The sequence below is a fragment of the Takifugu rubripes genome, chromosome 15 (assembly GCF_901000725.2).
Source record: "Takifugu rubripes chromosome 15, fTakRub1.2, whole genome shotgun sequence".
In the NCBI taxonomy this organism is placed as follows: Eukaryota; Metazoa; Chordata; class Actinopteri; order Tetraodontiformes; family Tetraodontidae; genus Takifugu; species Takifugu rubripes.
Genome location: NC_042299.1, coordinates 10,614,406 through 10,636,090, shown reverse-complemented (window position 1 = coordinate 10,636,090; position 21,685 = coordinate 10,614,406). Strand labels below are relative to the sequence as shown.

The following is a 21,685-nucleotide window of genomic DNA, read 5'->3' as shown; positions in this document are numbered from 1 at the left end:
CATATACTGATACACACATGCAGATACACACATGTAGAGAGTCACAAAGGAGAGGGGGGGTGGAGAAAGAGATCTCATCTCATAAGGGGAAGAGTGAAGCAATAATTCAGTGGTATTGAACTGCTGGCTGGCCAGAGAATCGATCTCACCACACCTCCCTCTTCCCTGTCCTTTCCCCTGCTACATTCAACCCCCCCCCCCCCCCCCACCCCCCACCCCTTCCATTACCCACTTTTTCCATCTTTGCACGGCTTAAACACAGCCAAAAGATGTCTGGAAAAACGTCACCACTTTATAATAAATGCACAAAAGAAATCCAAGACATATAGTTACAACGTGAACACGTTCCCCTGCCCTTTTTTTTTGCCCCTGCACCCCCTCCTTCTTTTCTCCGGCCTCCCTCCACTGCTCACATTTTATTGTGAAACAGGAGTAGATGGTCTTTCCTCATGAAACTTCTATGAGTATTGATCGGCGGGCGGCTCTGCACTCTGACCGGGACTGGAGGAGGAGTGATGTACTGGAGAATGGAAGGGTAAAAGTAGCAGAAGGTGCAGTTCAGGAGGAGGGGAGATCCAAAGTGGGGTGCTGAGATGACTGGGTGGGTGCTGGGGGGGGGGGGTAGGAGGGATACATGCAGAGATGCTTTTAATGGGAAGGAGGATCATGAAAATAAGATTTAAGAGATTTAATGATTCATATGTAGTTTTAATGACAGGACACATTGTTTACCAGCGCACTTAGAGTCGGGCCCCACTTTCTCTTAATGTGTGTTATTTAAACACAATCAGGTGGATTTTACTGTTTAAAAGCTGTGAAATTTGAGTCTTTAATTTATTGAAACTGCTGAAGAAACATGACCTTATTACTTAAACACATGTGCTCAAAAGAAAAGAAAGAAAATCACACACCAGTGGATGATTTAGGAAACATGCTTTTCTATTAATAACCGTTCAGTTGGGGATAGGGAAACTGCGCATGTGTTCCATGAGCTGGTGCTGTTTGAACGTCTCCAGAGATGTACAGAGCGTGGCAGTTAATTCTGACAGTTGATATTCCACCGACTGTTAAACAGATTTTTTTTTTCTTTTCTTTTCTTTTCGCAGCCGTAACTTCTTTTTTTCTTGAAGGATGTATGAACACATGCTCTCACTCGCTCCAGCGCCAACAATGGAACAACATCGCTCATCTCTGTTCCCACCGGTCAGCCTCCATCCTGTTAATAGATCATAATTTCCCCCACATTTAACGGCGCTTAGACATCTGCTATCTTTGCCGTCCGCAATTTACGCTGCAAACAAATTGATTGGCGTTGGGTTTAACTGAAAACAGAGACTCCAGAATGATGTGATAATGCAACAGACACACACGCTCACACATGCACATGCACGGTGTTAAAAGAAACAAGCGAAAGAACACACACGCTAAGAGTCAGCTGTAAGTAATCAACGCTGGAAGTGGAAAGTACCAAATATCACTCCAGCTGCAAACCTCACACATATCACACCCATGCAGTAACTTTAGGAAGGGAGTGGGGAGGTTAGACCCTGGTTTACGTCATACCTTTATTATCAAAATAGTCATATTCAAGACCGTCTTTGTTTAATACCATAAAAACAGAAGTGCCGAGATGTTTCAACAAACATTATTTGTCCTCATAAATTGCTCTGGAGAGAAGTTTTATTGATTTGTTTTATCAAAAGCTGTGAACTAATTGAACTGAAGTTGTAATAAGATCCTGCTTAGACACCAAACTGTTATATTTTCACTGCTGTGAAGCAGAAATGCTGAAATTGGGTTGAAAATACAACTTTACAGGAAGTGGAGCAGTGTAAGGGCCCGGGTGGTTTACTGATCTGATTGTGAGTGATCCATGGGATCATGACAGTGCAGGTCGTCCATCAACCCCCCCACATGGGAGGACCAGAAGATTGGCCTGTGTCTGCCGTTCACGTGTGCAGAGTCGGGTAGGACGCCAGCAGAGTGGCAGGTGCAACAGGTTAAATCTTTAGACTGGAAAACCTGCTGCCGCTGCCCTCTTTTTTATTTATTTATTTTTGATCAAAGCTGCATCCTGAAGCAATAAAATCGGATGGAATCCAGCCAGCTGAAATCAATAAGGCAGGAAGGAGGGTGAAGTGTTGGAAATGATGTGCAGGCGCTCTGCTTGTTTTGGATTTCGTTAAGAGGGAAGGGAGGCGAGGAAGTGTGGAAGTGTGTGTGTTTTACAGGACGTGACACCTTCTGACTTCAACGATTTGCTTATTTCGGGAAAAAAGACGAGCAGGGAGGCTGATGGGAAATCTTTCTAACCGAAGTCAAACATGGCTGCTACACTCATGTGACATTGCAGCTCTGATGAAAAGTTCTGAAAACAGCTACCAAATCAATTTAGATCTTAAGGGTTAGCTCTTTGTGACAAGCCTCCAAACAGTTATCGGGAGCCTGCAGTTTCTCTTTTGTTCACTGTAGGTTCGAGGAACAAAATAAGCTGTTTCGCAAAATCCATTATGTTGGTAATCCCTGGTGGGAGTGGGATTTTTATTCTCACATTTTTCTTCATTCCTCCTTTCTGTCTCTGTCTTTTGCAGCACTGAATGAGCCAACGATCGACTACGGTTTCCAGAGGCTCCAGAAGGTCATCCCGCGGCACCCTGGAGACCCTGAGAGGCTGCCAAAGGTAGAGAAGCTATTCCAGTTGTAACCGATACCGTAGCTGGACAATAAAGCCAGCGAATCAGTGTTCTGCGTCTTGCTTGAAACTGACAGATTATTGTAGCTCTTGAGATCAAGCCTGCAACCTCTCAGTTAAGCTGCACAGGGTTGTTCTCCAATCAAACAGCAAACACACAAAAATGCACTCACTGGTTCAAAACGCTAAAATCCCTTCTTGTTTACATTTTTTCTTCTTTTTTTTTTGCTGTGTTTGTGTTATTTTTATACTTCTGAGCAGAAAGTGTGTTGTCGATTCTCTTGTGGGTTGCATTTTTGCCTCCCGGTGAACTTAACCCTGGTAACAGTGGGAGTGTTTGAGTCTTCTCCACAACAGTATCAGATTATTTCCTTATCAGTTGCAGATCAAGCAGAACATTTTGGAACAGCAGATGTCAACAATTAACACCAGGCGATTAGCTCAGCTTTGAATCCAAACTGTGATCCTGTGATTCTTCTCAGAGGCCACCGTGTGCCGATGAGTGCCAACAGCCCCGCTCCTGCGTGTGTCACCCACTGTACAATTAAGCACCATTGTTTGACTTGTACAGTATTATTGATCAGAATTGGCCGTCTCCTCACCCGCCGTGTTCCTTTCTACTGTTTGACTCGTGTTTCGCTTGTTTACAGTAACTCAGCCAAAGAGGGCACGTGATGTTATTGTATTTCTCTCATTCCCATGGATAATGCTAATTATAGGCAGCACACTGTAATGCAAGATATTTCTAGGTAGAGTGAAATGCAGGAGCAGTGAGCTGATTGCGAATTGAAGCCACAGAACCTGGGTGGGATAGTCAGCTGGAACCAGTTCCTGGAGAAAGAAAGACTTGACGTGTCAAGTTTGCCAATGAAAGAAACCAACTTTCTTGTTTTACCAGGCCTGTATCACCTCTATAAAGTCACGCAGAGTTTTTTTTATCACCACCTGCTGGCCTGGCATGCTTATTACAATAAGGTGGTATTATTTTTGTAGCTAAGTAATTTTTGTTTCTTTATTTTTTTCACTTTGACGTGATGCTGTGAGGATGGAAGAAGGAAAAAAATGATAGCTGAAGACAGACAGACAGACAGACAGACAGACAGACAGACAGACAGACAGACAGACAGACAGACAGACAGACAGGCAGGCAGGCAGGCAGGCAGACAGACGGGGCAGTCGAGTATATGAGAGGATTAAAGTGGACAGCCAGATCTATAATTGTTCAGTGAACATTGAGAGGATTTCCCTCTTTCTCTCTCTCTCTCTCTCTCTCACACACACACACAGACACACACACACACTCCCATTCTGGATTCACCTGCCAGTTTGTGTCACTGTGATCTGTCCAGCGTTCATCCATACGTGCACATACAGCCTGAAAGCTGGCTGTGTAGTTTCTAACTGGTTGAATTTACATGGAACACTGGGACTTGTGGGAAATCAGGGACTTTTCTGTTGTTATTTTTCCCAACAGAGGACTCCAGCTGTTTCATGCCCCAGTTCCACACTCCCAGACTTCTCAACCTCTCCCTCTGACCACAGTTACTCATTTATATTTAACATCCCAACTTTATATGTACTAAATCCCGGGGTCCTAAATCATTCAGCAGCAGCTCAAACCAACAAATATGGACAAATATTATATCTTTGCACTTTGATTAAATGGGGTTTAGTCTCACACACACACGTGCACACGCACACACACACACTTTTAGGCTAATGTAGAGGCTTCCTCTGGTGACTCACGCTGTCACTATCAGACTCATTTTAATGATGTCATACATGGTGCTAAGGGCGTGTCATTGGCGTCACCAGTATGAGTAATCCTTGTGAATCAGAAACGTGATGCTCTCTTTCCTAATATGTTTCCGTATCTCTCATTCAGAAGCAAAAACACATCAGTATTCAGCCAGTCAAGAAAAAGTCACATCTGGAATAACGGCGCTCCCCTTCGGATGTACGCGCACACCTGCCACTGCCGCGCTGTAAATAGTCCGTGCGTGTTCGCAGTCGGGGGCCACACAGCTCTGAGCCTTCGTGTAAAGTATGACATCATCCCCGTCCAAGGTGTGACCCCGCATGTACAGGATCCCTAATGGGACATTAGAAGCAGATCAAGCGGATAATGTATCAACACGAGGGAGGAATAAGTCATGTATGTGTCTCACACGCACATATATGGAACCCTGTGGATACTCGGCTCAGCATTTACTGGTCTGTGCTTGTGTGTGTAGTGTGTGTGTGTGTGTGTGTGTGTGGCTATCACATTAGTGGTGCTTCAGACAGTTAAAGCCCGCCGACATCCTGTCTTATCCCGTTCCTCCGTCGACTCGTCTGCCTTTCCTTTCACTCATCCTCTTATCTGTTTGTGTGTCAGTGTTTTACAGATGCAGACAAAATGAGATCACACTAAAATAGTTTTCAAATCTGGGCGATGAGTAAATCGATCAAATCAAGCGGAAAAGTATTTTAAAAAGTGACAACGTCTCGGCGACGGGATGACGGATGAGTCCGCGTCGGGATTATATTCCATAAATATTTGACAGCCAATGAAGCCAACGTGCGGTGATCAAATCCGCCGAGGCAAACGTTGCAGTTTAAAGCCTTTTGCAGCAATTACAGGAATCAAATAAAACAGCGTCCATCTCTGGTTTAAGACAGAACTGTTTCAGTGGCGCTGCTGTCACTCACTTGTCACATTTCATCACTGCCTGGAAGGTCAGTTTCAGCATAACCCAACAATTTACATAAAAAAAACACGTCCTGACATTTAGGTCTGAAAGGATCTAAATATAATCTCAAATTAATATAAATAATAATACAAATCCTGCTTTGTTAAAGGTTTCGGCCCTCTCACCAAACCAACTATTTGATAGAAATGTAAATCTAAACAGCAGCAACCCTGACAATAATGTCTAAAATCCACATTAATTTCACCAAACTACACCTTATTCTTTCATAGCAGGAAGGTAATCCCTCCAATAATGCTTTCTAATTCACAAATGCAACATGGGGGGATTAATTAGCTGATGCGCGTCGCTTCCCGTCTAAATACAAAGAGCTGTAAACGGGCAAAGTATTCAAAGCGCATTGATCCCGACAGTCAAACTCTGAGTGAAGCCTGCAGACCTGATAATAACGACGTTACCAGAGGATCATCTTCCCTTCCCGTCTATCAGCAACAGCCTTACTGGAACTTCCAGGATCATGTTTCCGCACGTGTGTGTGTGTTCAGCTCACAAGTATAATAATGAGAGGTTAACGCAGAGGCAGACCGGCTATGATAATGTGCAGAAGATTGAATTTAGCCCCACGGACAGGCGCACTAAAACTGCTGACTGGCTCTGCAACCTCTCATATCTTCGCACACTAGCGCTGATGGAGAGGCAATATGTTCCGCCGGGCACAAACTCACATGTGAGCCAGCCGTAAGTGTGTGTGTAGACCGGTGTGTGTGTGTCACACAAGTGTACAGGTTAATACCGTGAAGCGAAGAGTAATTTTCTCTCTGTCGCCGGGCGGCCTCACGCTGGGAAAATGACAACACATTAACTGTTAAACAAGACACCTTTGGACCCCCGGGGTGGAGGCAGGAGGGAGGAAGGATGGGCTGAGGAGGAGAGGAGCAACAATAGATGGTGGGGGTAGAGGAAAAAAGGTGAAAATGGAAGCAGCAGAGGACGAGGGGGTGGATGATAACGCATTAAATACTGCAGCAACACAGCAGAGGAGATAAAAATGGGAACAGAGAACTTTATTAGCCCACAATGGAGAGTTTTAGACATAATGGAGTCAAGAAGTACCCGGTTTGTGGATCACTGTGGTCTAATTTGAATGCGATGTACAGCGAAGCCACTTGAAATTCATTTTTGTCTATACTTTAAATACCTTTCGCACGAGAATGTCATTTGGATATACGCTGGGAAAGTGCATTAAAGCACTTGGCAACAGATAATCAGCCTTTAAAAGCTGCAAGGAGCAATTTATTCATCGTGAATCGATGATGAAGCGGCTGACGCGTGTGGCGAAGGAGACGCTACATGCGTGGCTTTGAGAACCCACTTTTTAGTCGGATTTCTTCAGTTCAAACTGTCTAAATGTCTTCACGTGCAGCTACAGCCAACATCTGGGGATTGTTGAGCAAGATGCAAAGAGTCTAAATCTGTATTTCTCTCTGTGGCGCAGGAGGTTATTTTGAAGAGAGCAGCAGATCTGGTAGAGGCCCTCTATGGTTTACCACATAACAACCAGGTAAGTTCTCTCTCTCCCGCTCTCTCTCTACCCCTCTCTGTCTCTCTCCCTCTCTCTCCTGGGGCTGGGGTCTGTCCAGTGTTTTTCAAGACTTTGGTCAGATGAAAAAAACTAATTATCAGCAGCTACTCACGTGCACGTGTTGTCTGCACAGGAGATAATCCTGAAGCGCGCGGCCGACATTGCAGAAGCGCTCTACAGCGTTCCGAGAGGACACGCCCAACTCTCTGGCTCCACCCACAGCAGCATGATGGGCGTGAACTCTTTCACCGGGCAGCTGTCCGTCAATGTCTCGGAACCCACGCAGGGCAATCAAGGTAGGGTGGTGTCCAGATTGGATATTTTGATGGGTGTGACAAAAACACAATACATTTTTCTGTCATGTTTTCTACAGGTTTCGTGCGCAGCAGCAGCAGCGTGTCGCCTCACGGTTACGCCCCCAGCACCACGCCACAGCAGACCAGTTACAGCTCAGTTACCAGCACCATGAACGGCTACGCTAACAACGCCGGCATGACAAACCTGGGAGGCTCGCCCACTTTCCTCAACGGCTCCGCAGCCAACTCGCCTTATGCCAGTAAGTGTGCACGTGTCCCATTCACTGTTTAAAAAGACTGGCAACGAAAGCCCCCCCCCCCCCCCCACATTGAAAACATCCAGATTTCCACTCAGGTGGAGTCTCTCCCATCGACAGGTGCCCCTGTGTATGATTAGCGTATGATCAAGTGTTGGTTTTTCTGATATGAGTGGGTTTCATTTATTTTAGTGACTTGCAATAAAAAGGGGATAAAATTGTCAAGACAACTGATCCCTGCTGAGGATTAAGATGGGCGGGTGTACGGCCAGGAACCCGACACCGCCACGGCTTCAAGCTGCTCTGAATGACATAATCGCAGCAAGATGACGGCGCTCCGCTCTTTTTTTTTCTCGCACAAGGACATTACACAATGTGTCGTGCGTCTTTATATCAGTGTGCACTCCACCCATAACGAGTTGTTTCAAAATGCAGTTTAAGCAGCGATGGGTTTAATTGCAGCCGCAGACATGTTCTACCTTCAAACCTGTGGACATGAAGTGAACATCTCCGAGCTGCCAAGCGGAGGATCCCTCGTGGGGCTTTGTGGCTCAGTGTCTTCAAAGACAATCAGCGGCTCCCAGCGCCATTATCTCCATCCCTCACGGCCTTTCATCTGACAGCCACGCCTCTTTTAACTCTCCGCTGCTTAATTGCAAATCTTCCGTTTGAGCAAGCAAGGCTAAAATATGAGGAAAACAACCCACTTATGTGCTCTGCCCCTTTTCTCAATGGAGGTGTAACACAGGGAACTTCAAAGGAAAACACGGCCAACTCGAATGCGACTTTGAAAGAATTTTAGCGCGTTGGTAGCGAACTGATAATGAAGGGTGAATTTTCACTCCTCCCCAGTTGTCCCATCCAGCCCAACCATGGCCTCCTCCACTTCGCTTCCCTCCAACTGCTCCTCTTCCTCTGGCGTGTTCTCCTTTTCTCCGGCCAACATGGTGTCGGCGGCAGTTAAGCAGAAGTCGGCCTTCGCTCCGGTGGTCAGGCCTTCGTCATCTCCTCCACCCTCCTGCACCAGTGCCAACGGCCTACAAGGTAAATAGCGACGACAGTGAGTGTGAAGATGCCGACTTTAGACATTACCTCTTGAACCATTCTACTGAAAACTGAAAATCGATAAGTACCCAAACACTAGGGGGCGACGGTGTCCCATCTCATTGCCGATGATATGAAAAGAAGAAGAGTTTGACTTCCATTCTTTTAATGGAATCTGGCAGTCGTTAAACTGTCACAGGTTCATCAGTGTTATTTGTAAGCGGTTAATCCAAATTTCCATCAGATTAGCATCTGGTTGCAACACATCAGCAATTAGCAAACTTCTCTAAAGTTGGTTTGTACAGAGAATATTTAAGCTTTGTAATCACAGGGATCTGATCTTCGCTCATGATGATACAAGCGTCGCAGTCGGTCACATGTATTTATTGCGTAACCTGAGATTCCTCTTCAACGTGGGCAACGATTCATGGAAAATTTAAACTTTCCATTTTAACAGTTGATGAAAAAAAAGTAAATCCCCTTTTCATGCTCTCAATTATGTCTTTTCTCTCAAATTCCCTTCTTTTCTTTTCCTGTGATCTTCTACCTTTTCTCTCTCTCTCTCTCTCTCTCTCTCTCTCTCCCCGTTGTGTCTCTGCCTCTCTCTACCAGATCAAACATTTGTGGACTCTAGCAAGTACTCAACAGCCAGCTCTCTACAAGGCTTGGCCTTCACCTGAAGTATGTTCCTCAACTGTCTCTTCCCTCACATCTGCGGACTAATCGTCACTTCCACCTCCATGAAGCTCATCTTTTTTTTATTATTCCATTTTCTCATCACACTTCTTGCTCTTGTGCTCATCCTGCATCTGCACTCTGTCTCATCTTCGCCACTTTTCCCGCATTTCCCAACGTCACCCCTTTGTTTATCTGTGTATAATCGGGCTTAATGTTTGTGTGTGTGTTTACTTGTGTGTGTCTGGAAAGAGAGAGAGAGAAAGAGAGAGAGAGAGAGTATGTGTGGGGGTGTGGGAACTTGAAGCTCAGGCTCAAAGCGCAGCTGAAATAAACACATCCCACTTAGAGCAACAGTATACACACACACCCACACACATCACACACTAGTTGTAATAACAGCTGCTTGACTTTTTTGACAGTTTACAGAGGCATAATGTCGTCTGTGTGTATGTGTGTGTGTGTGTGAATACTTACGATCCAGAAGTGGATGGAGGCTCAAATCAAAGTGATGCATTTTTCTAGGATTCCATCATGTTGGTGCGGAGTTGTAATCATTTAATCATGTCTTGAACGCGTTTGCTCACCATGAAATATAAAACTTTTGCTTTAATCACTTTTGGGCCGGGCTCCGTCCCTCACATGTTGACACCCATCCCAGGGGTTTAAATACAGCACAAGCCATGATGCAATCGCTCTCTCACACACAGAAACACTCCGGAAAATTCCCACGCAGAACGTGTGCACGCGCGTGTGTTTGTGTGCGCCTTCGTCTGTGTGTGTGAGTGTGTGTGTGTGTGTGTGTGTGCGGCATCACGCAGAGCCAAGTGAGATGATGTGTTCCTGCTAACATTTATTCCTCTATTGATGTTCTAAAATGTCGCTGCAGTCACACAGCCGCACACATGGGAAACATATTAGGGTTTTTACGACACTGGAAATATTTGGCCATATTTACAAAGATGTCTCTCTTCTCTCCTTCTTTTCTCCACCTTGCAGCAATCCCAGGAATGATCGTCCCACCCATGTAAAGATGTGTGTATCCGTGTGTGTTTGAGAGAGAGAGAGAGAGAGAGAGATGAAGCAAGCACACCCGCGCCGATCCTCCTGGAGGTTTCCAGTGCGGGTCGGAGACTCCGGTCGGGGGCGGGAGCCGCTGTCCCACTCTGAAGGAACAAACCTAACTCAGGCCCTTTCTAACACAAAAGCAAACAAAAATTTTGAGACTTTTTTGTGAGGAAATAAGTTGTTAAACTTTGTACACCTTGATGCTTTTATAGGAGAACGGCCACGCCTACACTTGTGACTCTCCCTGGACACAGGAAGTGTATTTATTTTGGAGAGTTGTGGTTTTTTTGTTTGTTTGTTTGTTTGTTTTTTAAATCTTGAGTGATTGTTGCTTTGTCTGTTTGTTGTTGTTTTTTGGTGTGTGTGTAACAGTTAACTGTGTGATTACCATCTTCTAAATGTTTGTGACATGAAGGGAAACTTTATTTATGAAATTTGGTCATTATTGAAGGAATATAATGTGAAGAATGCCTGATAGTGAGGATGAGGTCACAGTTTATGGCAAGGCTGCAGCATTCAAACACATCTCCACGTCTGTTTGCCAAATTTCTGAGTCACTCACGAGGCGTTCAGGTGCTCTCCAGTATGTTTTCAGCCAACAACAGGTGTGATTTAACGGTAAATTCAATTATCCAGCACACTAAAAGAAATGGGTCCTTACTGTGCCAGACTAGAGGGAGAAATCCTGATTTCTTGGTGCCAACATGAGCCTGAGTGTCAAGGATTCGACCCAACAAATCTGCCTGTTCGTCATCCGCACGAGGCCAGATTCTGCCACAGCCGCCTGTGAAAGGGGGAACGGGCTTAATGCCATCTGCCATTTTCATGTTTCCATTTCTGTGGTTTGCTGTGTTGTTTTTGCTGTGATTAGGATGGCCAACCACACCGGGTCTCCCGCTCACTGAAGCGATGGGGCTGCCAACATGCACCGAAATGATCGGATGGTGTGTCTTAAACGCTGCACTGCAAAGAATGTCAAGCTATTAAATCTTAAGTATTATGTGAAAATACCTGCTACTGAGGTAAAGTTCTTTATTATTGTTTAATTGGCTTCATTTTGTTCATTTGCAACCCATTTTGCACCACTTTAACTCTGAATTTTCATGCTTATAAATAAAATCCTTTTTTTTTTGCATAGCACGACCATTGAAATGTCTTAAAACTCAAAAGAACAACAAGAGAAGCTGAAGTCACTTAACCTTCAGCTCACTGTGGACCCCCGTCAGTGTCTTTTTATTGTATTTTACCTAAAACATTGAAGTCTTATGTCACGTCGTGATGCGTGTGTGTGTGGGTGGGTGGGTGTGTGTGCGTGTCCATCTCTATTCATTGGTATTCAGGTTGGTGGTTGATGACACATTAGCACAATTGGAAAATATATTTTCCTGGGATCTTAAAAGCATCGTGTGTATGATTTAAATCCCTTTTTTGACTAATATCACCCCACCTAAAGGGGCCTCACATTAATGGACGATTAGAAATGTTTCTAGATACTAATTCAATAAGGTAAACAAACAAAAAACATGACAATTTGAGGATCCACTCCTCGTTTTTGTCGCAACAAATCGATTTTATTGTTCTCACGACATATTTTATTGTCTACCCATTGAAAAAAACACATCATGATTCTTTTCAATCTATCACATTTATTGTCTCAGTGTAGTGTTCCTTAATTTTACTGTGTTTAATGAAGGCGGAAAGAAAATTGTAGGAAAATGTTGCCCAATTAAAGCTGTTAATTCTCTTATCTTCAAATTAATTTGACCTTCCTATTTATTTGACCTTAAACATGGGTCTGAAGACCACTCCTCTGTTTGTGTCTACATGTCAGAGTGCCTGCAAGTGAGTCTAAGTAGATGTTTGCTTTTCTTTCTTTTTTTAAAAAAAATTGAAGTAAAAATGTGATGTTTCAAGGCTAAAAGTGTTTTCTGATAGTACATATATAAATACGTGTACAGGAATGAGTCGGTAGGTTTGGTTCAGTGAGGAACGGCCTGAAGCTTCTGTCTAACATTAATGCGGACTCGTCTGTCGCACTGATGACATCACACGCCGTGATCAGCAGTGTGGGAGGGGGAGCGATGTCAGAGGAAACTACTGTAAAGATGATAATGTTGCTTTTTTATTATTATTTTTGACTTTGAAGTGTACATTAACTTTTTGACTCACTATATTTAATTAAAGTTCTTTCTTCTCTGTGATGACGTGGTTTTGGCTTTGTCGCGTGTCGCTGAAACTACAGAAACAGATCAGGAAAGATGAAAAGTATCAAAGGAAGATGCAGCTGTGTGGTTTCCAAAAGGTTTCTTGTGTGGAAGTTGTGTTGGAGGCACCTATAGAGGTTCAGGATAACCAATGTGTAGGTTACAGAGAACCAATGATTCATATGTAATAAATGGAACTAATGGAGGACCGGTTCCGTTTGCAATCTGATCCGTTTGTCTTCCTACAATAGAGAAGACGAATCCGGATACATCAAAGCAATCAAACCACATGAAAGCAGAAGAGGTGGAGAAGGTTTGCACTCATTCAAAAAATATAGATTTACTATGAGGGGGTAATAAAATTAACAAATGCCACATGATAGGATGATACGCAGCAGCAACCATTAATCTTGCGTCAAATTAGACTTGGGAGTGCAAATAAAAGGGAGAGAGGAAGGGAGAGAGGTCATTCTGGGTCAAAGTCTTACACAATATGGTGCACAAACTCACATGGGGAAGAAAATATTCTTTTCATCATTTAACTGTCCTTTGACGCATCAAACTGTCTTATTCTCCAACAATTCCCACGTTCAGCAAAGCTACCAGACCTGCCAATGATGTGGTCAAGATACACTCCCCTTTGTGTGTGTGTGTGTGTGTGTGTGTGTGTGTGTGTGTGTGTGTGTGTGTGTGTGTGTGTGTGTGTCGGGGGATCATAAACAATACAAATTCTCTTGTGAAAGCAGTTTCAGTAATGAGACAGATGGGCCCTGCCTGAAGTTAGCTATCAGCACAACCACAGGCAATGTGTGTGTGTGTGTGTGTGTGTGTGTGTGTGTGTGTGTGTGTATGTGTGTGTGTGTGTGTGTGTGTGTGTGTGTGTGTGTGTGGGTGAGAGTGTGATGTTATTCTATTCCTAGCCTGCAGGCTTAATCAAAGAGAAGCCACAGATGTCTTATTGACACCAATTAGTTTGTGTCTCATGACACACAAACACACGCACACGCACACACACGGACACACACACACACACACTCAAACACACATCTGCCACCCCGTTTCAGACTTAATGTGAATTGTATTTATTTATGTCCTGTTATCAATGAATTCAGGGTGGTAGTCAATTGCTTGAGCGCTCGTTTCATTCACAATTGTGTGTGTGTGCGTGTGTGTGTGTGTGTGTGTGTGTCTGTATTTGTGAGGCAGAGCAATAGAGAGGGGGCGGGGGGAATGGAGAGAGAGAAAGATAATACGAAGGCTGACGAGACAGGACTGAAGACGTCCATTAGCTAATGGATCCCTCCTCTCTCATTTTTCTCTCTTCTTTTATTCCTCTCTCTCCATTATCACATCACACTCCCGGTGCACTTAACCCCAGCAGGAGGAATCTCTCTCTATCTCTCTAGCTCTCTCTCTCTCTCTCAAATAAAGCTTCACATATTAAGATTTAGAGTATTTGTTTAGTTTTACAGCAACAAAAACACATGTGCACGGTTTATTGTTTCACTTGTATCTAGCTCAGATTTGATTATTGAAGGGGGGGGGGGGGGCAAAAGAATTTAAGTTGAAATTAAAATGTTTAGTTTAGGTCATAACATGAGACATGTGAGACTTTTACAAACCTGCACATTGTTTTTCATATTGACAAGTCAACATAAAAATATGAATCATGTTTCATTTATCAAAATGAACTTTGCGGAGCTGCTACAGTTTTAGCTTGTAAGCATCCAGTCTTCCATCTGTCTTGATAAAATAATCTATTCCTGAGTTTATATGAGACCAGAGGGAGAGTTTGTTGTCTCCCCTATTTGTGTTTGTGTTCTTCTCCAAACACGTGTGGGTCAGAACTCCTCTTTCCATCGCCCAAAAAATACAAAAACAAAGTGATGGATGGAAACTAAAAAAGAGGAAGACATGATGACAGTCAATGGCAAGATAATATATGATTTAACAATTAACACATAAAAACAATGAAATGTGTGTGTGTGTGTGTGTGTGTGTGTGTGTGAATGAGCATTGCTAAAGCTGTAAGTGGCATGACACTCCTCATTGCTGCCACTCTAAAACCACTTGTAACCCTCTTTCTCTCTCTCTTTCTCTCTCTCTCTCTCTCTCTTTCTCTCTCTCTCTCTCTCTCACACACTCTCACACACACACACACACACACACACACACACACACACACAAACCCACTCACTTAAGTGGAGGTTTTGAAATTGATCTGGGACTTGGAAAGAATACTCCAAACAATTATCCTTCTCCTCAGCACCTCGTAATCCATTTCATATGAATAAAGTCACATCTGCCTTTTTTCTATTTCCCAATCTGACTCCTTCCATCCACCTCTCCCTTCTCCTCCTCCACTTTCATTACACGTTCTCACCTCCCTTTTCTCCTCCCCCCCTCACAGGTGATGGGATCTTTCCCTCGGGCCCTCGGACAGAATGTGACAGTACAGTAATCTCTGTCTGTGACTGATGGAAGGATGAAGCCTGTCAGAGTGTAACCACTCGGGCCACCAAATATGTCCAAATTTAGATATAAATGGAAAACATTCCAACGTCAAACAGGTTTCACCCGAATCTACCCCTCAAATACAGATTATTGTGATGGAGTTTTGCAAATTTACAGGAGTCATGTTTTTGAACCACTTAAATTTTGTTCAATTTTGTTGTGTTATCAAGTATACAGTTAAATAAACATTAAAAACTAAAAGCTAATGTACTGCCAGCTTTTTCCCCGGATTTCGCTTAAATTCAATGAGCTTTATATTCATTTAAAATCCAGGAACTATGACATCATGCCTGACGACGCTATTACTTCATCGCTCACTGCCAGGAAGTGGTTGTTATCATGCCCAGAATCCTGTGAGAGATGATGAGATGATGGATGCTGATGTCAGCGGGTTGATCACCTTTAAAAATAAACACACAAAACCTTCGGAAAGGTTGGTTTACCTGATGACACCACTGTGTATGTCAGCACTTTATGCCTTTGCTTTTAGCCTGTCTGGCTTTTAAAGGACAAGTATGCAGGACACCGAAGGAAAATTCTGTTCTCAGCACTGAATCTGAGAACAGCAGAAGGAATGATGACCCCAGTATTCAGTTCTTTTCTTTCATGTTGCTCATGATCTGGTTCTCTCCTTCCTTAGTTTTGTCTTTCCTTTCCCTCTCGTCCTCCTCACTGTCCTGATTGTCCCGATCGCCGCCACCTGTCCTCCCACACCTGCACCTCGTTGTCCCCCCATAAAAGCTGCCCTCTTCCTCCTGTCTGTTGGATCACCTGCCTTCAGTCTGTGTCTGTATCTTTTTTCCTAGCGTTCCTGATGCTCATTCCTCCTCCTCCTCCTGTTTTGCAGTTGTTGGCAGCTCTTACTTGTTGGCTGCATAAAAGAGGAGATGTCAAAGTCAAAAAAGTCACCATTGCCCGCTTCTGCTCACCTTCCAGAACCGTTCGGATTAATCCAGCAACTTCAGGCTGTAAATCTGCCAAACTGCAGGGAGCTCTGGAGGTACGCAGCAGGTCAGATCGCACCACGAGAGAGAGGACGGCAGAATGATGATGGCTACAGATCTCTAGAAGGAGGGTTTGAGGTTAAATCCGCATCTAGGAGAGCAGACACATATCGTACCTGCTGGATGTAAAACTAAAAGTGAGCGGGTCAGAGGGTGAATGTGGGGCCGGTGTTACCTGTAGGTAGGTGCAGAGAGAGAGAGAGAGAGAGAGAGGGAGCCCTTTCATAAAGCCAGCATTGATTTTACCTGGAGCACCACTTAAGCTGCAAGATCTCAGTGCAGCGTGAATCTGACCTGTTGCATTTCTCACAGTTTCTCACAGCTCCGGGTGGAAAATCCCCCCCACACCAGTGCCAAATTAGACCAAAAGTGATCGTGTCAGAAAGAGGGGAATGTGAAATGAAAGATTCCCACTCCGAGGCTGGATGGGGGCACAACTGACCAAAAATAGCTACTTGTGTTGAACCTATAGACCGGGATGGGGAGAGATCATGAAACCTGGCTTTTCTGAAGACTGAAGCTGTTTATGTGGCCATTTGGCATCGTTATCCATGTTTGGTCACAGCGATGAAGGCCTTCACTCCTCCTCACATTCAAATTTATTTACCAACCGGGAACAGTGAGGAAAACCAAGCTACCCTGACACGGCTGGCTGACCCGCCTGGCCCAAACTTTCAGATGCTTACTTGGGAAAAAAATGCTTTTCCTGCTGCCGGAAAACATAAATCCCGTCAGTTACTGCCTCCTCGTATCGTTTTATCGCTGATTTGCAGCCCAATATCGAGTGATTAGAATAGCAGATGTAGCTCGCCCTCGGACCGCATTAAATCACCGCGGTGTTATTTCAGTCACCAATAAGAAGTCAGAAAACAGACATAAATTTACAAGAAATGTGTACTGCTTTAACCTCCGAGGCCGGAGCTCACTGGCCCATAATCCTCGCCATCTCTCACAGTGTTGCTGTTGATCTGGAGCCAACTGAATAATGCCCCTGCCAGTGTTTGTGCTTAACTTAAGCCATGATTTTGACTAATTTGTGAGGATTTGAGCAGAGGGAGCTCTCTCTCTTTCTCTCTCTCACACACACAAACGCACACACACCTCCAGTGTTTTCAGTTGCTGCACTGATCCCCAGCGCAGCCTTCTAAAGCTCTCCGCTGCCAGCCGCGTCTTCAGGCAGGAGGTCTGAAGCCTCCGCCGACCCCCTCAGTGACTCCTGGGAGCCTTTTTCAGAGAACTGTGGTTTGAGCGCGCAACACCCGAGCACTGTGCTCGATTTGATCTCCTGCCGCTGTAAACATCGAAGCGCGTCACCGGGGATCAAACAGTTATCAATAGTTCATCAGCTTTCATGCTCTTTGACCCCTCCACACACAGAACGGTGGCGTAACAAGCCCCGCTGCCTCTTTCTAATGCAAAAATATGTCTAGAGACATACATTTTAATTTGTTTACACGGCAGAGCTGCAGTGGGAAAAAAGAACACTGAGCTGGTCTGACTTATGTTTATCATAAGTATCAATGCATTACAGGAAGTTTTGTGAGGAGTAGAGGGGAATTCTTCCTTTTTTTTCATCCAGTTTGTGGCGGTCAGCAACTGTCAACTGCGACAGGATAAAAAAGAAACCCAGAGATAGGCCAAAGTTGGCAAAAGAGCGTCTTTATTGGTGTGTCTATCAAATGAGCCCTGTTTTACTGGGAATTTATGTGTGTTTATGGGCTTTATGTGTGTATTACAGACCACACATGCAGGAATTTAGCCTCTGCATCCTGATTTGGGGTCAAAGGTCAAGCACATCAGTAACCTTGTGTGAAATCGATTTGAAATAATGAAGACTTTTCATCTAAGACGGATTCTCAACTACTCAACAGGTAAAGTCGCCAGGCGAAATGACCTCGCGTGACCTGTGACTGTTTCTGTTGGACCCTAAAGTGTTCTGCTTGTATCCTGTCACGTCTCCTGGGAGGAGGTAGGATGTCTTCTGCATTTATGGATAAACTGCCTTACAGCGACCAGGGGGGCGTTTTTCTGCCAAGCAAAGGAAAATGTTATCTGCTCTTCATTTTTGCACTTGCCACCAAAAAAAACACATGTGGGGGAAACACATAAATTGTTGGTGATGCATGAGTTATTGAACGTCCATTGCACATTTTACGGCTGAATACACTTCAGTTAATTCACCTCCTGAACTGCCCCCCTACACACACACACGCGCACACACACACACACACACACACACACACACACATACACACATACACATAAATCTCTGTGTAAAATATGTGAGTGCTGCAGTGTAGGTTCACACAATCACACACTGTGGGCTGTTTTTCTAAGGCCTGTTTATATTAAAGATGTTGGATCCTGAAACTCACTGGATGCTTTTATGAATGCTGGAAACAACCGGACTGCTGATATGATTACACCGACAGGCAAGCAGAGGAAGGCTCAAGCATTCCCATATGGAAGCCATTATCCCCTTTCTATGTCACTCCCCCCCCAACACACACACATCCATCCACGTCCCACACCACCCATCAACTGTTCTCCAACTTTTTCATTCTTATAATGGTTCTGTGAATTTTTGTTCTTCTGAATTTCTCACCCTCTCACACGTTTATGAACAGCTGTGTGCCTGACCCAAACTTTTGTGTGTGTGTGTGTGTGTGTGTGTGTGTGTTCTTGCTACATATTTAGCACCAAAATCCACATTCATAGGGCTGTTTGTGGGTTAAGACCAGGGGAAGGAGAATTATCATGTCTATGAACGTCCTCACAAAGATGGAAATACAATGGTTTGTGTGTGTTTGTATCTTTCCACAAGCCCCCTCCACCCACCAATCCACTCCCAAATGACATCAGAAATGAGAACAGGACATGACTGACAGAGGCTGAAAGACAGACAGAGAGAGGGGAGAGGAAGAAAAGGGAAGAGTGGAGGAGAGGCTGGGGAAGAGAGAGAAAGGAAGAGAGAGAGAGCTTTCACACCCTACAGTGCATGCTGTCATGCCACAATCATCTCTGGCTAAACAGATTTTATTTAACTCTCTCAAACCTCTCTCTCACTCTTCAACCCTCTCTCTCTCTCACACACACACACACACACACACACACACACACACACACACACACAGTTCCCTCCTGCTTGAGAGCAGTCGAGTTTCCAAACATTGCATCAAATTCCCAGAAATATGACAACAGAAACCTGAGCCAGGGCTGCTGGGCTGCAGCTGACCTCCCTCCTGAGTGCCGGTCCCAAAACGCCCTTTTACCTGAACTCTGATCGTAAGTGCGCCTGAACTCTTCAACATCACAATCTCAAGCTCACAGAAAGATCGATTTTATCCTTTACGAGCCTGGAAATTAACCACAGAGTGCGCGTGCTTCAAAGCTAAACGTAGCCTTGCAGCTAAAGGCCTTTAAATCCGAGAGCTGTATATTTGCAGAGTGGCACAAAAACTACACTTTATTTCTCTTTGCAACTCACTTCAGTTTTCAGCTGCTTTGTTATCGCGCCGCCGAACGCGTTGGTGGCCTCTCACCACCACCCGGCAGGCATCTGCGTTCATCCACAAAGCTCTAAAAACATCACGAGCTCAGCAAAAACAGCAAACAGACAAGATTCGCTAAGAGGTGGATTCTCCTCCAGGCGAGCGGCGCAAGGCCGGTCCACCTCGTCCTGACCACATGGAGCCTGCCTGCGTGTCAGTCTGAACATGTCGGCCGTTCAGACTGTTTTCCAAATCACAGCAGCATATTTACAGCAGCAAAGAAAGTCGTCTAAATAAGGAATATTATGAAGATCAGCACCACATCCACGGGGGTTAAAAGGGCTTTGCGTCCTTCTGTGCTTTTGTTTCCAGCTAGCAGCACCGGTTTAGGTTTTAAAAAATGATTCGATGACAGCTTGATCTGCTCTTGCTGGATTTCGCTAACTTGAAGGGATCAAATAATCACACTGAGTCTCGTTTGTGGCTCCCAGAGACGCTCTGGGCTGATTGCACGAGTCGGCCAACATAGCAAAGCAATGAAGAACACTCAGTTCAAACATTCATTCAAACGTTTTCATATTTTAATTTTTCTAGACCTCTTGGGTGTGGTGAAGAATTAGGAAATGCAGTGGGGGGGGGGGGGGGGGGGGGGTGTTAATAGCACCTTTTGCAGCAGAAATTGGGACAGTTCTGCTGTACAGGCAAGTAAAATGTGATAGATGCGATGTGATTTCTTTTTTTTCCTTCAAAAAAAAGAAAAATACACACTGGTCTGTCCATCTCCCATGAATAGAACAAACCAGGGCCCATTTAGGAAAACTTTCACATTTGCAACACAATAGTCTGAGGTCTACCACACATCGCCTCCAGAGAGGAGCGCGAGGTAAAGAGAAACAGGCTCCGAGGGCAGAGATGTGGGCAGCGGAAAACAAAGGCCGAGACAGAAATCAAATCACTCTTGGCAGAGCTGGAGGACTCTTCTGGCCTGTAGGTGTTCCCGGACTCTTGCGTTGTTTTGCTCCTGTGGTTTCCAGCTCCACGCTGGGTTCTCTGGTTTAGAACTGATGTGTTGTTCTATATTGAAACGACGGGCGAGACAAGGCGGCCGGGAGAATGCGGCCCCCCCCCAAAAAAAGGAAAAAGACCTAAAGAATGTGCAGAATGAATGTGAGGCGGTTTTAGCTCCGTTTTGATCCGTTCGATCGCGCACGTGAAGAGGGGTGGGTCTTCCCCCCACCCTGGGGTGTGATTGGTGCTCAGCTGTCTCTGTTGATGGATGGAAGGAGGCTGTCCGGTGGTTTGTTGCAGGGTCGATCCGTCACTCACCTGTCTCGCCGCTTAGCTGGAAAATAGTTTAAATTCCAAAATTAAGACTTTCCAGTCTGCTCCGCGCTCTTTTTTCACACCAGCCCTGCTAAAGTGGTGTCCCTGCATGTCTTGTGGCGTACCATAGAGAAACACTGACCCATTACAATGTTGAAACGATTTGACCACATAATATCTTAAAAATACCTCTGAATTACTTCATCTGCCAGATGAAAATGACGGAATTACAGTCGTCTTTTCAGACAAAACCCTTTTTTTTTTAAACCTTCGGGACACTTACAGTTCTTTTACATGTATTTACATGTGACGCAAGCTCCTGCTTGCACCTTTGCTCGAGCGTCTCACAAACACAAGCATCCAGAGGTCAAACCACTGATCGGCCCCCCGATGTTCCCCATGACATAAAACACAGGAGTCCTTCATGGCCTGGATTAAGGGAGACATCTTTCACACCTTAATTGTGATGCTTTAAACACCCTTTTGTCACAAACTGTAGGAAATGGCAGCTCCACGATGCAGACGCAGACGCAGACGCGTACCACCCTGGGCGACAGCCTTAACCCCAAAAACCTTTGGCTTGCCTCCTTCCTTCACCCCTTCAACCTCGTACCCAGTGCCCCCCTCTTGTCCTGTTCAATATATGTCGTAAGCTAGCGCTGTGCTGGTGGTGGTCCAGCGGAAACACACACACACCCACACACACACACACACTAATCCCAGTTTCTGTGAACCATGTGGAAGCTATTGCTGTATAATCTGCTGTAATTGTGTTTTATTTGAAAGAGAGCTGTTTTACATTATCTACTTCATTACCGTGTGTGCCTGCGTGCCTGCAAGAGTGT

The 21,685-nt window shown here is 44.8% G+C and overlaps 1 protein-coding gene across 2 annotated transcripts in view; it reads left to right on the top strand.

The window, feature by feature from the left end:
• Window positions 1-12,505, top strand: part of LOC101073234 (transcription factor COE1-A-like) — a 54,640-nt gene extending 42,135 nt beyond the window's left edge. Inside the window, exons 11-17 of one of the 2 annotated variants that reach the window (XM_011611394.2) lie at window positions 2,592-2,680; window positions 6,878-6,943; window positions 7,098-7,260; window positions 7,338-7,520; window positions 8,370-8,561; window positions 9,174-9,242; window positions 10,236-12,505. In XM_011611394.2, the coding sequence (XP_011609696.2) occupies window positions 2,592-2,680; window positions 6,878-6,943; window positions 7,098-7,260; window positions 7,338-7,520; window positions 8,370-8,561; window positions 9,174-9,241 (761 nt within the window). In that variant the 3' untranslated portion in view covers window position 9,242; window positions 10,236-12,505. The remainder of the gene's footprint in view (window positions 1-2,591; window positions 2,681-6,877; window positions 6,944-7,097; window positions 7,261-7,337; window positions 7,521-8,369; window positions 8,562-9,173; window positions 9,243-10,235) is intronic. The other variant, XM_003970997.3, reaches the window with a different exon arrangement.
• The last annotated feature ends 9,180 nt before the right edge of the window (window positions 12,506-21,685 follow it).